This window comes from Ascaphus truei, chromosome 6 (genome assembly GCF_040206685.1).
Source record: "Ascaphus truei isolate aAscTru1 chromosome 6, aAscTru1.hap1, whole genome shotgun sequence".
Taxonomy (NCBI): Eukaryota; Metazoa; Chordata; class Amphibia; order Anura; family Ascaphidae; genus Ascaphus; species Ascaphus truei.
The window spans coordinates 95084640-95101416 of NC_134488.1; the positions used below are offsets into that span (position 1 = coordinate 95084640).

At 44.1% G+C, this 16777-nt stretch overlaps 1 protein-coding gene across 6 annotated transcripts in view; it reads left to right on the forward strand.

Annotated features, from left to right (window-relative positions):
• Nucleotides 1-4491: 4491 nt before the first annotated feature.
• The window catches only part of LOC142497425 (CD209 antigen-like protein 2), a 39961-nt gene continuing 27675 nt past the window's right edge, over nt 4492-16777 (forward strand). For 2 of the 6 annotated variants that reach the window (XM_075605193.1, XM_075605196.1), the window contains exons 1-2: nt 4493-4925; nt 14171-14266. In XM_075605193.1, coding sequence (XP_075461308.1) covers nt 4814-4925; nt 14171-14266 — 208 coding nt within the window. In that variant the 5' untranslated portion in view covers nt 4493-4813. Of the gene's footprint in view, nt 4926-14170; nt 14267-16777 lie in introns of all 6 variants that reach the window. The other 4 variants (XM_075605198.1, XM_075605199.1, XM_075605195.1 and 1 more) reach the window with 3 other exon arrangements.

The window sequence follows — 16777 nt, forward strand, 5'->3', positions numbered from 1 at the left end:
GTCCGGCCATGTGTCTTTTCATGACGTTTTCTTAAAGGCAATTGCAGCAAAGCCATTCTGATTGGCTGTGCTGTCATTGCCTTTAAGTGACGTCATCAATTTTTTTTACATCGGCCAAAACACATGGTTTTCACGGCCCAATCAGGGCCGTGGGAACCATATGACGACAAATGTGATGTCATAGGCCTTTAAAAGCCTATGGCGTCTCATTTTGAAGACAGACACCGAGGAGGAAGGACCTCCTCATGAAGATTGAAGACCTGGGCGTGGCACCAGACGCCAAGAAGACCCCGGAACAAGGTATTTTAATACAGATTCACATGGATTAAAACTAGAACAAGCCTTGATTGTCATGTTGTATTATTTTAATGTTTAATTTTTAATGTTTTTTTATTTCATGGTTTCCTGTTCCTGGATTGTGTCGTGGATGGTGTCGTGGATGGTGTCGTGGATTGGTTCGTGAGTAAGCTGATCAACGGGAGTCGGTGGGGGCAAGTAATGGTAAGTTTAAGAAAGAAATGTATTGAATGTAACTGTGTTTTTTGTTGCTTTTTCATGTGTTCATTTTTTAAAATGCATATCATTTGTTGCCACTGTATGTATGTATGTATGTATGTCTACATATATATATACAGGTTAATAAATGATACTGTTGTTAAAGCTTGATATTCTGTATTGTTAATCATTGTGGCTATGCATAGATGTGTGGTAAATGTATTTTATTATTAGAGAGATGTAAGTTTTGGGCTTCTAGGCCGTACAGTAGGTTATGGAAAGCCTTGCTTTAGTATATTGTAATTGTTGGTGTACTTTTTTCTATGTTTTGAAGTGGTTCTCTGTTACGATAGCTTTAGTTCATTGTGTAATTGGTATGGATGGTATTTTAATTGTTTAGGGATGTAATTGATGTGTGTTAATTCATTGATGGTGAGTTAATTGGATTAAATAATATACTTCTTGTGATGTATGGCGATTTGAGTGGGATTATTGTATTGTTAACATTGATTTGCAGCGTGTACATGTAGTTTACATGTTATGCTACATGTATACACTGTAAATGCAATGTTTTAAGAGGCATGTGAGCCTTCAGATTGAATGATTAAATGGCATTTGGTTAGGCAATTGGTTTTTAAATCATTGAGGATGTTATGCATAAGTGTTGTTGGCATTGCAGGATGGCTTCACCCCTTAATTACCTTTCAGGTTAGTACCCGATAAGGTGATTAAGGGGTTCAGTGTTATGTTACTGGTATTCAAATGTTTTAGCTATTTATTATTTTGGCAACGGACACCAAGGATTATGCTGGCGATGGAGACTTCTTATTGATGAGGTTAGTACAATTTAATTCACTTTATTACCATATTCAATGTGTTTAATAATGGCCAAATAATGTATTATACCTATGTGGATAATATTTATTTGGCTCATTATTGTACTGTATGTGCTGGGGGAGGGGGTATAGGCCCCAAGGGTATTTGGTAGTACTCCCCTGTGGATAGTGGGTGAGGGTGGTTGGGCCTCAGGGTTGGGGGGGGTTAGTGGAAGAGGGTATGTGGGTGATGTGGGTTAACCCCTTAATGACTGTAGCGGTTAATAACCGTTATGGTGATTAAGGGGTTAGGGGACATTACATAGAATGTTTTAATTATTGTGTCTGTTTTGCAGAAGCGGATGGGGCATGGGCAGGATGAAGATGAGGATGGCCTTCATCGTGGCAGCCGTACATGGGTGAGTGCTACATGTATTTAATGTCTTTATTGGTGTGTATGTATTGTAAATGGACAACTGCACTATTATCCTTTTGTGGATAATAGTACTGTTGCCCATTACTGTATTGTATGTTGTGCATTGCTGCTATGTTTATTGGGGGCATTTGTCCCCAATAAACATGCTACTATGCGTTAAGCCCTTCATTGCCTTAGCGGCTATCCGCTGTGGTAATGAAGCAGCATTAATGTATTTTAATAATATTGTGCGGGAGCAGGAGGCCCCCTGAGCTGAAGCGCATTTATTTCTGGCTCAGAGACCCCCTGCTTCCCGAGTTACAGGCCCCGGTTTGGGCCATCGGTTACAGTGTGGACGCCATATTTGTTGCGGGAACGCTATAAACATGGCGGCGACACTGCCACCCGATGACACATACCGGGGCCTGTAACTCGGGAAGCAGGGGGTCCCTGCTCCACAAAGCAATGCGGTTCAGCTCAGGGAACCCCCTGCTCACTGTACAGTATTATTAAAAATACATTCATGCTACTTCATTACCGTAGCACATAGCCGCCAAGGTAAGGAACGAGTCTTTATTGATGTGTGTTTTTTACTGATAGTGTAGATATGCAGAGGGTCTCCGGAGCAGAACCGCGTTGGTTTCAGCTCCGGGGACCCCGTGCTCCCCGAGATACAGGCCCCTTTTGGGGTGCCGGTATCCCTCTGCTTTGTTTACAGGTCGCGGTCACGTGATTGGGACCTTTTAAACGCAGAGGGATACCGGCACCTCATAAAGGGGCCTGTATCTCGGGGAGCACGGGGTCCCCAGAGCTGAAACCAACGCGCTTCAGCTCCGAAGACCCCCTGCACATGTCCACTATCAGTAAAAGTTGTTTTTAAATACTTTATTTGTTGCCGATGTTTGCGCAGAGAGAGCGGCTTGTCTCTCTCAGCTGCAAACATCTATCGGCAGAAAAGGCCTTATCGGGAGCCAGGCTGTATCGGCACAGGCTCATCGGCAGCTTTGCTTTCGCAGTGCTTCGGCAGGGATCGGAAGGATTCGGCCCTTACTGAATACTGTGAGGGCAAATCGCCCAAAAAAAGCCTTTTCGCTATTCTTGCCGAAAATTTTGTATCGGGGCTTACTGCATGAGGCCCTATGTCTTCAGTTTTAGAAAGAATTCACAAAAGTTGGTATTTAGATGCTCTCTAAGTAAAATGTACATATCAAGTGCAAGATTTGCAAACTTGTTCAAAGGTTTCACTCATTTACTACTCTAATCCCTGCACTCATACATATTTTTAACTCCTCCCTCCACTCTGGTACCTTTCCCACCTCCTTCAAGCATGCAACACTTACTCAAAAACAGGAAGCTTATATTATATTTAATTATTGCTCTGTCTACCTCCCGCCTTTTGCCTCTCTAGCCCCCTTTCTCCCGTGTCTATGGGAAACTACGTGTGGTGAGTTATCTGAGTGGCTCACAGGTGGCCTGATCCTCCGCTGCAGGGAGCCTGGGGTTATTGTGTTCTACCTGATGACAGCGCCTCCACCTGGGAGGGATCCAAGTGTAGTTGGATAACCGCTTCCCAGGAACACACAGTAAAGAATAAATATACACACATGGTGATATAAACCTTATCTTTACTGATAACATATAACTTATTACTGTACCCCCAACAGTTTAACGCCACCTTGGTGAGACCCCCAAAGTACTGGGGCACCCTGGGCACTTAACCACCTGGTGTCCACAGAGTCCAGCCCACCCAAGTGTGTGTGGTAGCGCTACACACAGAATGTGTGTATGGCCGTTTGTGCACGTATGTAATGATACCTTATTGGGTACTCCAGTACCTGGGTACCGCCGGATGATATAAGGATCCGTCTGATCCAACTAAGACGTTCGCCTCTGCACGGGGTGAACTCCCATTGGAGTGTCTTACATTTAAGAGTCTCTTACAGTGATGGAGGTCTGGTCCCAGACTACAGGCCACATGTCACCATGCAGTGTCTGGGGAAGTGTCTCTATCTAGGGGCCTTCCCTGCAGCAACCACAAGCTGAAGGGACTGCTTTGTTGAAGTCCATTCTCTGACTGACCTCACAGTCCAAAACGTGCCAATTGTATCTATTTTCCTCGCAGGGAATCCAGCCACGCTATTGGCTATGCTTGCCCCTGTGACTCGCAGCCCCTGGTGCTACTTGGAGATGTAGTCCCTCTGCGGAGCCTGCCTCTAATGGCCCCTATGTGCAGCCAGCGGGTCTCGTGCATGCATTAAGCATATACAATGGCTGCCCCCGCTTTCCTGGGGTGCCACGGAGCTCTGGAAACTGGATCGCCCCCTTGCCAGCGGCAGCCCTACAATAGGGGGTCCCTACATCCCGGCAGGTCCGCTCACACTCCGGCGGTACGCCTGAGCCTCGCTATCGCAGCCGCAGCCTCCCCCTTCCTCGCAGCAATGTAAGGGGGACCTGGCTACACCTCTACACTCCTTGAACGCCTTGTATTCTCTAGCTTGCTCCATTTTCTTACCTCCTATTCTTGCCTGGATCCTCTAGAATCTAGCCTCTACATTTCTCACTCCAATGAAACAGCTCTCACCAAAATAACTAATGACCTCCATGCTGTCAAAGACAACGGTAAATACTCTCTGCTCATATTGCTTGACCTCTCTGCAATCTTTGATAATGTGAACCAAGGGCCAGTGACAGATTTCCTGCCCCTCCTTTCACACCCCATTAGCCACCTTCTCTACTCCCCCACACACAAAATGCAATATACCCCTACACACACATATACACACACACACACACACACACACACTATACAATACCCCCCTCCCACACACACAGTAAGACCTTTTAATATACCGTTTAGTTTCCTGAAATATTTGAAGTGTTGCAACTATATCACAAGCAATCTCCCTAGCCTGGCCACAAAGATCAAGAACCATGTGAAATCATTTCCCTTTAAGCAAACACATTGGCAGCTCTGTCAAATTCACTTTAAAATGTTTTTACTTTTCAATTAAATCATTTGGTGCTGGTATATTTCTATATTTACTACCACCCTTGCTAAGAAGAAATCTGTCAGTGATTGATTAGGAAGATGGATTCAGACAATCATTACCAAGACTTAGAATTCCAGGACAGAAACATTTACTCTGTTATGGATAAAACCAAAGATCAGAAGTCACTTGAAGAACGTAAGTTAAAAAAAGGTAAGGAAGAAAGAAGAAGAAAAAACTATACACATTATTTATTTATTTATTAAATGTTTTATCAGGAAGTAATACATTGAGAGTTACCTCTCGTTTTCAAGAATGTCCTGGGCACAGAGTTAAGATGACAAATAATACATGTTTACAAATACATAGTTACATTAAGTGAGCAGGGTATACATTATATACAAAACATTGCATGCACAGTTAAAGATAATTCAGTATATATTGTAGGCGTATGTAACAGTTGCAGACCAGATTAAAATGTGAGGCAACTTTAGTTTTGAAAGAACTTAGACAGGTGGTGGCTGTGAGAGTCTCCGGTAGATTGTTCCAGTTTTGGTGTGCACGGTAATAGAAGGAGCAGCGTTCGGACACTTTGCTGAACCTTGGGTCCAGGAGCAGTCTTTTGGAGTCAGATCTCAGATGATAAGAGACATTATATGAAAATAGTGGGCAAATTTCCTTGGGCTGAATACATGAAACGTTTCTTTGTGTGTTTCTGATTGTTTATGAAGAGAATATTTAAAAAATTAATACATTGAAGTTAAGAGACATTAATTCATTTAAAATGCCTATACTTTTTAGTAAGTACAAAATTCTAGATGCAGCGTACATCATTTTCCAAAACAAAATGATGCTATATTTATGGATTGGGAAATAGATTTTTTTTTAAATGATTACCCTTTTCTGTAAAACATTACTTGTAGGCTTGTAAACAAAAAAGCAGTTGTACTCTATGGGGCCTATTCACTAAACTTCGATAAAATTAGGACATTGCTGATCGACTTTGCATTGTTTTATTGCGCTATAAAACATGTGTCAAAACGGTATTCACTAAGAAAAAACACAAGTTTTTTAAAGTTCGGTAAAAAAAATGCCACATCGTTCTACTTTGTTTTTTTTCTAAGTGTTATCGCGTTTTAAGTGTTTGTTGAAACTGCAGCCTCAAAGAGGTGCACAGAGACGCTGCGTCTCCAGGCACGGCTCTTAAAGGCGATCATGCCGTTTAAATATTAATTTTAATACTAGTGTACAGGAACAGGGGGTCTCCTGAGATGAACCGCTTTGATTTCAGCCTCGGGGACCCCCTGCTTCCCGAGTTACAAGCCCCGGTATGGGGTGCCGGTATCTCCACCATTTTTAAATCCTCTGTGTCACATGACCAGGGATTTAAATACCGGCACATCACTGCTTAGTAAATAACAAAACACGCAATATCGCGCTAAAGGGCATTTAACGTGCATTATGCCAATTATCGGAGTTTAGTGAATGAGCCCCTTAATCTTTTCAATGCCATCACATTTTAACACTGCACAAAAAACATTTTAACTCAACATTACTCTATTCACAGTATTTTTAATAAAACTGTTTGGTGTAGATTAGTTCAGTAACCACAGTTTTTAATGAACTTTTTTTTATACAGTACATGATGATACTTCTGTTTAACTGCCTCATTACTGGGTGACCGCAAAAAGAGTTTCTAAGGCCTACATCATACTGTGTGCGAGGGTGCTTGTGTGCGCATGTGCGTGCTCACGCACCAAGTACAAATGGCAGGATCCTTAGAGGTCACCCCAGTGCATGTGTGTGTGCACAACGGCGCGACCGCGTTTTGAAAAGACAAAAAAAAATTGTCTTTTAAAGCGACGGCCACATCACGACCATATCACATGAGCAGTTCAGCCAATCACGACGAACCAGCACCGTGATGTCATAGCCACGCCTCCCCCAAACCCTCCCCCACCACCCCTCCCCTCAGTATGAGCTGAGATCGCTTGGGCGTCAGGCGCGTGCCATACCATGCACGTGCACTCAAGCGTACAGTATATTCTCAGCCTAATACAGTGTACATGTCAGCATGTCATAACAAGTGAATAAAAACTAGTGCCCGTTTCTCTTAAAATTATTCATAATCTTTAAAACTGAATATTACGACCCTTTTGCGATGTCTGATATGAAAAGTTACAAACTGCATACTTTTCCAAGGTTTCTTCCTTTTCCAAGCAACAGGTCTGAAGCCGTTATTAAAATATTAAAATTGTTTGTCATATGATTATCCACTATATGTGAAGATACTATGAGATTAAAAAGAAAACTTGAATCAATAAGTTCAGTTACTAATATCACAGCAAAATGAGGCAGTAATGTTACATACTAGATGAGGTTGAAAAAAGACATACAGTATATCCATCAAGTACGTCCAACTGTATGCTAAATGTAGACAGCACTTATTCCCTCCCCTGCTGTCTCTGTAAATTCCCCATCAAACCTAATACATTGTAAGCTCTTCGGGGAAGGGATTTCTTTCCTATTGTCTGATTTTGCTGCTTTTATTGTATTATTATAACTCCCTGTACTGTATTCTTTGTGAAGCGCTGAGTACACTTTTGGACTATATAAATAAAGACATACAATAAAATAGTTGCTTATCCTATATTTGTATTTACAGTATGTTTATAGAGAGAAAGGAAAACAAAAAAACAGTGAAACACCATCCAACAATGTCTCATAAGGGGATAATATAAATGCTGTCTATACAGTAGAACGATTGGGCAAAATATTTCATGGAAAACCCTGTCCTTTGTGGTGTGGAAATAGTTCCTCTTTCTCATTTTCACTGAATCATTGTGAAACAATTGCAAAACTAAGATCACCGTTTTATTGCAGTTACATACTGAAATGTGGGTATGACCCTCTATCCTGGGGACACTAAAATTAAATTGCGAAATGTGCAATCTCATACACCAGATCCTTGTACTCAAATATGAAAAAAAAAAAAACATGTTCACAGTCTATAAGCATGTGCGTGACTGTATCTACTGTATGCATGTGCGTGACTGTATCTATACATGTGCGTGACTGTATCTACTGTATACATGTGCGTGACTGTATCTACTGTATGCATGTGCGTGACTGTATCTATACATGTGCGTGACTGTATCTACTGTATACATGTGCGTGACTGTATCTACTGTATGCATGTGCGTGACTGTATCTATACATGTGCGTGACTGTATCTACTGTATACATGTGCGTGACTGTATCTACTGTATGCATGTGCGTGACTGTATCTATACATGTGCGAGTGTGCATGGTCAGATATAGAGAATGGGGGATATTTTTACTGGATCCAGTTTTCCACCACAGATTGATACTAGATCAGAAAAAAGATCCGTATATGTGGCACACAATCTCAACCAAATAATTTCAATAACATTAATAATTCACTTTAATTTACATATGGCTAAAATGAAATAATCCACACCCCAAAAATATAAATGACACTATTAAACGGCACAATTAAAATTTTGGGCCTGGGTCTGCACCTACACATGAATGGTAACCCACTAAGTCAGGGGTGTCAAACTCAGTCCTCAAAAGCCCTGAACCAGAAAGGTTTTATGGATATACCTGCTTCAGCACAGGTTGCTCAATTGTGGCTTAACCACAGATTGAGCCACCTTTGCTGAAGCAGCCATATCTTTAAAACCTGACCTGTTGGTGGCCCTTCAGGACTGGAGTAGTCTGATTTTCTGTTCTTACAATTATTAAAGCGGTACCAATTGGGCTAAGGTACCATAGGTATCCAGATAAGGTGAAGGGGTACACTACACTACGCTATAGTCTCAAAGATGTATGAAAATGACAACATAATAAATAACAAAGGTACTTAATGACAGTACCATAGATAGCCAGAGAGAGATGTGTGCAATCCAGTGCATATCCAGTACAATATATGGATATCATTGCATATATCAATCTCCGTGCCGTTATGTATGTAGCCCCGGACCCCCGTTACCTCCGCTGCCAGGGGGCAAGGGCGAGTGCTGCCGGAGCCAAGCGGCAGACCCGCCGGTATCTCTGGAGGGTGGGGGCCGAGCAGGGAGCGCTCCGGTGCTTCGGAGGCTCCGAGGCGGCCCGACGGTACAGGGTGCCGCCATGTTATCCTTCGCGTATGCGCAGTACAGCAGCAGTTGCGGAGGTCCTCAGAGAGGTTGTGCATGAGCAGTGCAAGCGCGCGAAGAAGCGGCCAATGAGGAGAGGCTCTTGGAAGGGACTACAAGTCCCATGAGCCTGAGGAGTGCCCCACATGACGCCAGGGAGCCAATAGGGCTGGAGTATCTCCCTGCTCTCAGGGATTGATACATTTCGCGCGCTAGAAACACGGTTTTCGGCGCCAGGAGAGTCTAGGGGGAGGAGGTGAGGGTGCAGGGGTCAGTGACCCACAGCACTAGGCCAGCAGTCCCCCAGGCCCAAGTTAGACCTGAGCCACTCAGTAGATTGTGTCACTGCAGGGACAGGCCCTAGGTTTAGGACTCTGCCATTTTAGTGTCAGCAGTACAGTTAGGGACACAGCGGACGCTGCGCTTCCCATTCCGAGGCTTGGGATCAGGCCTTCTCCGCAGAGAGAGCGGAATCACACCCAGGGTGGCAGCTCTAACGGAGTACCACGGTGGTGAACCCGGACTTCGCCCAGGAGGTCGTTAGATCCTTTTCGAAGATCCTTTCAGCGCCCAGGTGCAGCTGCACTGGGCAGGTATTGTTAATTAAGTGCAACAACTACAGAGTACTCACACATAGTGGCAGCGCTGACCACAGGACTGTAAGGGATTGGGGGACCCACGCCTTGCAGCGGGTCCCCGTCACCCCGGTTCCCAGTACTGCCGCTCGTCCCAGGCCCCTCCCCGCCAGCTCCTTACCCGATCCGGATTGATGCCGCTCCGCTCTTCCGCGGCACACGCTGCTTCCGCCCACACGCTGCAGGGGCGCTTGCGAGAGTGTTACAGGGCGTGAGCGTACCCGTCCTCTTCTACACTCCTCCTGCAGCCTTGGCTCCACCTCCCAGCAGCTGGAGGCTATTCCCACTAGGGAACACCACACCAGGCATCCTAACCTATCCCTGGGAACGCTCAGTCAAGCCCCCGCTCCGCCTCTTGTTCCCGTTGGTTCTCCTGCATTTATAGTTCCTGACTGCCATCCCCTTCCTCGCTCTGCATAGTTTTCCTGTGCCTCTTGTAGTACGGAGGTCTATGCCTGGCTCTCTTTTGTGTTGCAGCTCTCGCTCCAGTCCCTGCCCTCGTTTGATACCCTTGGATTTGGTCTCGGCTCTCGTTAGACTTTGTGTACCTCGCTACTCCCTGGACTCGACTTTGGACCTCGCTACGCTGCTCTCTCCTGCCACTGATCTACGGCTTTCGGATCTCAACCCTCAGACCTCTGGCACCCCGGACGCGGCAAGTATCAGGCTAACCTTTCTCACCAGGCCTGGCAACGCATCATACCACACTCTCGGCACGCCCTCACTGCTGTGGGTGCGTGTTATACACTTACCCACCATTAATGTAATGCTTGACTGCCCGAAGACCTGGCCAGTCCCCAATACTGAGGTGGGTAAGGGTATAAGACGCACCCACAGCAGTGAGGGCGTGCCCGGAGTGGGGTATGATGCGTTGCCGGGCCTGGTGAGAAAGGTTAGCTTGATACTTGCCGCGTCCAGGGTGCCAGAGGTCCGAGGGTTGAGATCCGAAAGCCGTAGGTCAGGGGCAGGAGAGAGCAGCGTAGTGAGGTCCAAAGCCGAGTCCAAGGAGTAGCGAGGTACACAACGTCTTACGAGAGCCGAGATCAAATCCAAGGGTATTAAACAAGGGCAGGGACTGGAGCGAGAGCTGCAACACAAAAGAGAGCCAGGCATTGACGTCCGTACTACAAGAGCCACAGGAAAACTATGCAGAGCGAGGAAGGAGAGGGCAGACAGGAACTATAAAGGCAGGAGAACCAATGGGAGCAAGAGGCGGAGCGGGGGCTTGACTGAGCAGTCCCAGGGATAGGTTAGGATGCCTGGTGTGGTGTTCCCTAGTGGGAATAGCTTCCAGCTGCTGGGAGGTGAAGCCAAGGCTGCAGGAGGAGTGTAGAAGAGGACGGGTGCGCGCTCGCCCTGTAACACACCCGCGTGCGTGCCCCTGCAGCGTGTGGGCAGAGAAGTGGAGCGGCATCCAACCGGAGCGGGTAAGGAGCTGGCGGGGAGGGTGCCTGGGACGAGCGGCAGTAGTGGGAGCCAGGGTGACGGGGACCCGCTGTAAGGCACTTGTCCCCCGATCCTTTACAGGGACAAGGATTATACTGTGGACATGGTGTGGGGGTACACGGTGGTGGGTACAAGGTTTGCACTCTTAAGTGAGAGTGAATGACATTTGGGACTTTGGTACATGGTGTGGAGTATTCCCCAGGGGGAGTAGTGTTACAGAGTGATACCGTTATTGATGCTGATACGGATGTGATGTGTTATGGTTATTCTGCATATAGCAAACTGTTATACTTAGTACTCTGTGTATGTGGTTACTATATGTGGGTCCTGTGTGGGGTATATTCTACACTCCTAGAATCCTACACAGGTGGAGGCGCTGTAAGAAAGAAACATTCCAGAGAGCACCCCAGGTTCCCAGCAAGCGGAGGCTCAGGCCTCTTGTGAACCTGCAGGTATACGCACCATACACCTGGTAACATATAGGTTCCCCCTCACATACACATACTCTATCTGCGATTGGGGTAGGGGGAATACCCGTTACATGTGTATATCAGCGTCTGTATGCATGTCAGTGTGTGTTAGGCTTGGTCCCCACTGGCTACTGCAAGAGTTGCCCCTCAATGGCCCACTGCGAGGGGGGCCGCCGTTTTTCAGACTCACATTAAAATTGTGATCAGACCTAGAGACGGAGAGCTAGGCCACACCCCCAGTGGTTCAGCCAATGAGGGCGAACCTGCCGGGTGATGTTATCGCCGAGCCCTGTCTCTCCTCCATCACGCCCCCTGTCTTTCCCCCTGCAGCTCACTGCAGACCGTGGAATTCGGCTGCACGCGCCGCCAGCCATGCAGGCTCGCGTGCAGCGCAAGCACTGGGGCCGTAGCCTTAGGGAAGTTAAAAAGCATCAGGTGCCAGCAGCTATACATGGCAGGGGAAAACATGAACCTCTTCATTGTCAGATGAACCCGCAATACACTGCTCTGCAATATGTCGCTGGCCCCTTGGTTTTGTATGAGTTAAACATTTAATTTGCTTTTAACTAAGGGTATTTCACAAATTGTTATCTTTAGTATATGTTTTCTACATTGGAAATGTGTTTGAATTACCCGGAAATATAATTGTTTCTGATGGTTGCAAATAAGATATTAATAGTATGTGCTAATAATTTGGATGTTAGCAGAATCGTTTATTATTAAACTTTTTATTTATATAAAGGTAGTAACTGCTGTCCTGAGTAGATAATATGCACTCCTTAGATCCTCTTGTCTTACACATTGTGTCACTCCTGGATGTATAAATAAATCCTGACCTGAATCATGAACTTCTAAGTTCATGTCTTTGGTGGGGACCTTCCAAGCCTCTCCAACAGAGATCAAGCCTACCAGGTAAAATAGATTGACGTTTTTAATATGGGCATTGCTCAGATGCTCAGAATAATTATTTTCTTTTTTTCCTTAGAAATACGTTAAATAGATGTATCCTTTTTTCTTGCATAGATTATTTCTGGAAACCTTTCAAAGTCCCAGTTCAATGTATGCTTGTGTACACACTTCCTTTATTTTATCTTTTTCCATCTGGTCGCATATTTCATTATAAATCCTCCAACTGTTCCCCGTTTTGGAGAAACATTAATGTGAAACTTTTTGTTGTCCTCTTAAATTGTGACTTTCTAAAATCTGCTGTATGACTCCTCAGTTGTGTACTCTCCACACCAGCTTGTGCATCATCTTGCTTTGCTCCTTTTAATCTTTTTCTTCAATATCAGCTTTATCAGGATAATAAATGCCATAGAGCGCCCTCTAACAATACTTACTGTATTGGAGATATCTGTTCTGTGTTTCAATCCACTGAGTAGCTGTGAAGACAAAGGAAGGTCCTATAACACTTTCTGCAAAACGTCAAACTAGAGCCAATCAAACTTTGAAAATTGACTTTTTGTCATAAGAATTAAGGTATGAATTTACAAAAACAAAAAAAATCAGATATAATTGCAAGCAGGAATCAACACAGTCTTGGGAGGTATTGTATTGTATGTCTTTATTTATATAGAGCCATTAATGTATATAGCGCTTCACAGTAGTAATACAGGGGGGTAATCAAATAAATAACAGATAATATAAATAACAGGTCATGGGAATAAGTGCTTCAGACATAAAAGTAACATTAAGGAAGAGGAGTCCCTGCTCCGAGGAGCATACAATCTAATTGGTAGGCAGGGATAACGTACAGAGACAGTAGGAGGGCATTCTGGTAAGTGCGTCTGTAGGGGGCCAAGCTTTATGTATCACGTGTCTAGTATTATCCACAGTGCTATTCATATGCTTCTTTAAGCAAGTGTGTCTTAAGGTGGGTCTTAAAGGTGGATAGAGAGGGTGCTAGTCGGGTATTGAGGGGAAGGGCATTCCAGAGGTGTGGGGCAGTCAGCGAAAATGGTTTAAGGCGGAAGAGGGCTTTAGATACAAAGGGGGTAGAAAGAAGACATCCTTGAGAAGAACGCAAGAGTCGGGATGGTGCATAACGAGAAGGTATCTCTATTTTCAGACAACTTGCTACTGTATACTTTTTCAATCAATATTTTACTGTTCTACACTACCAAAACATCTCCATATACTGTATACACAATGAGATAACAAAGTGCCATTAAAAAGTAGTTATACTGCACTTTGTACCTATCTACAGTTTTGCTTCAATACTCGTACTGTATGAATAGTGCTCAGGTCAATAAGTACAATTTTGTTCAGTCTCTTTGTTTGTTTGTCTCTAATGTTCTTTGTTTTTTATATAATTTTCTCTTGTTGCCCGTCTTTTGTTAGTTTACCAAAACTAGAACAAAACAAAACGATTGCACCAGATTTATCAAACAAAAAGTAATATAGGAATCAATAAAAGCACAATTATATTTAGTGGACATAATGGGGGTTATGCACAAAGCCGTGATAAGTGTTTTTAAGTGAGATAAATGCCTTTATTTCTCAATATTGCGTGCAGCGCGATTCACAAAGCAGTGATAACACTGCAGTATCGTGCTTAAAAGGCTTTTCATCATCAAAACAAAGTCATTGCTAAAAAAAATTGTGCCATAAATTGCGCCAAAAAGCATTTATCACTTAAAAACACTTATCACTGCTTGCAAGTATCAGAGTTGCACTTTAAATTGCATAGCTCCTATTTACAGATTGATTTATTAATAGTATTTGTATATTATGTACCTCTCTTCCAGTTACGAGGAGCATGCTGATTTGGAGAATAATATCCATAGGTGCTGTCACACTCATAATTCTGCTCATTGCCGTTGGAAGTTACCTGTTTCTCATAAGTATGTTATTTACTCAAGTGGATACATTTAATAATGACGAACAATTTATTAGGGTTAGGGTTAGCTACAGTATATTGATTTGTTCTGCTATTGATTAAAACAGCATAGCTTCCAGTGATAGGACATATATTATTAACTACAGCATTTAAGATGACAATACTGTGTGAGATTAAGGTATCATTTGTAGAAGTGATACAAGAGGAGTAATCAGTGCGCAACCATAAACAGTGCTGTGAAGGGTGTGAAAGTGCACTAAAATAATATTAGTGATAACAAATATACAAAATTATACATGAACTGGTGAAAGATCGTCTGCAGCTGAATGAGGGGTGGCTCAACACCACCAGGAGCTAAAACAGAGAAACAAAAAGAAAACAGCGCACAACGCTCATAGTGAAGTAAATCAAGGATAAAAATGTATTGAATATCCAAGGATGGGTAATGTGCGTACATCAGAGAAATAGTAAAACAGCATTTTATGGGACAAGTTACCCATACACCACACCAACATGAAGATCTGGACAATCACGGATCATCAGTCATCAGGCTCCACAGGTAAAGACAATCACAGGTCACCACAGAGATGAAGCTGGTCCACAGGTGGAGTACGGTGAGGGCAGCAATCAAGTCCCAAATATCAAAGTCCCCCAAGGTCAAGTTTCAGTCCATCTCTACCATGGCAAACTGACTCCAGTCCACGTGTAGCTCTGGGGCTTCCGTCTGCGCTAAAGTGACGTCACGTAGGGGCGTCACGCCGAAATTGACGGATCCGCGAGGGGGAGCAGGGTGGAATGATAGGAGCTTGGGGGACTAGATGTAAACTCAGTATCTTGAATAAAAAGCTAATTCCAACATGTTTCAAGGCTCCAAATGCCTCTTCATCGGGGAGTGATGTCACTCAAGCGCCGACGGAAGCCCCAGAGCTACAAGTGGAGTCAGTTTTCCGTGGTAGAGATGGACTGAGACTTGACTTTGGGGGACTTTGATATTTGTTTTCTTTTTGCATCGTTTCTAGAAATGTGCAGAACTTTCCAAACTAAATTTCCAAACCTTTTCACAATTTTTTTTTTAACAAAAATCAGTTTATGGTGGGCCAGTTTGCAGCAGGGATAAAGGTTTTTTTTTGCAAATACAAAAGGGTTAATTTCACATACTGCTGCGGCCAAGTTTATTCGAGCATTTGCCCGTTCTTGGCCGCAGCAGTAGCCTGGCGCACACCCGAGGGTGACGGGCGCGCGCCGAAGCAGCGGAAGAGCGCCCTCCGATCGGGGCGCTCTCCCTACCGCTGCCGGGTCCGCCGGGTCCCCCGGAACCCCCTGCCACCGTCACCCACATCGCGGGACACCAGGGCTCCCTCGGGTAGCCCTGGACGCGCGTGCAGGGGGCGCAGGCTCCCGAAGACGCGTGACCGCGCGTCTATGACGCGCGGCACGCCGAGGGGCGGCCACTAGCAAGCCGGGAAATCTCCCGACTTGCGGATCTGGCCGCACTGCAATTAAGTGTGTCGGAAGTGTAGTTTGGGGACTCTGGCAAAAGCTTCACACATCTCTAATTATTTGTCTTTCTTTTGAACAAGATGGTCCAACTTAAACTTTGTACTCCAGGGCTACTTACAGATGTATCATACATTATACTTAACCAAGTAGACTAGTCTTAATTACCACTTGAACGCCTGGCCCTGTTTTAGAAAGTGCTCATTGAAACATTGTACTGTATAACACAATATAAATTACTGAAAATATTATTGATGTTTTAAGGCTGCTGATGATAACATAAGAACAAAATGTTAAAACTCTTTCATAGAAACTATGTCAATATCATCGTTCATTTACCAATTCTTACCTTCATTTGACTTCCCATGAACAAATACGTATAGAATAATACTAGTGAATTGATTTAGTAAAAAGCGGCACAAGACATGGTGGGCCAAGTGGTTCTTATTTGCTGTTGCATTTTTTGTTTCTATGACTTTTCTAGCACTGAAGAGATATGTTTTCCTGTTTTTAAAAAAGTCCCGGTGTGGTGATTGGTTGTACAGGAGAGGAATCTTTGTGGATCTTATTTTTCAATATGTGTGTAATATTGACATACAGTACAGTACCTAGCATACAACTCCAGTGGGATGATGATCCAGTGGTGGGTTTGAGGACCCATTTGCTCTTGTGTCCCCAACATTAGTAAATTGGTGTAAGAACTGACCCTGGAATTAGTTGAAAAGGAAGTTTTTATGCTATAAAATGAGATAAACATTTGTATATTTACAGAGAAAAGGAATATAAATGTAAATTAAACCATAGTAGTTTTTAGAATCCATCTAATGCATTGTTGGATAATAGAAGGCCTGAAGGCCACTTTCAGATGGGACTCTCCAACTGCTGGCTGCTCCAACAGCCCCGTTGTCTCTCTATCCACAGTGCAGAGAAAGTGGATATGTAGCTGGCATTGATCATAGCTCCTACCCACTCAATCAGCTACTTCTTAACAGTGCACTGATACATAGTGTACAGTATC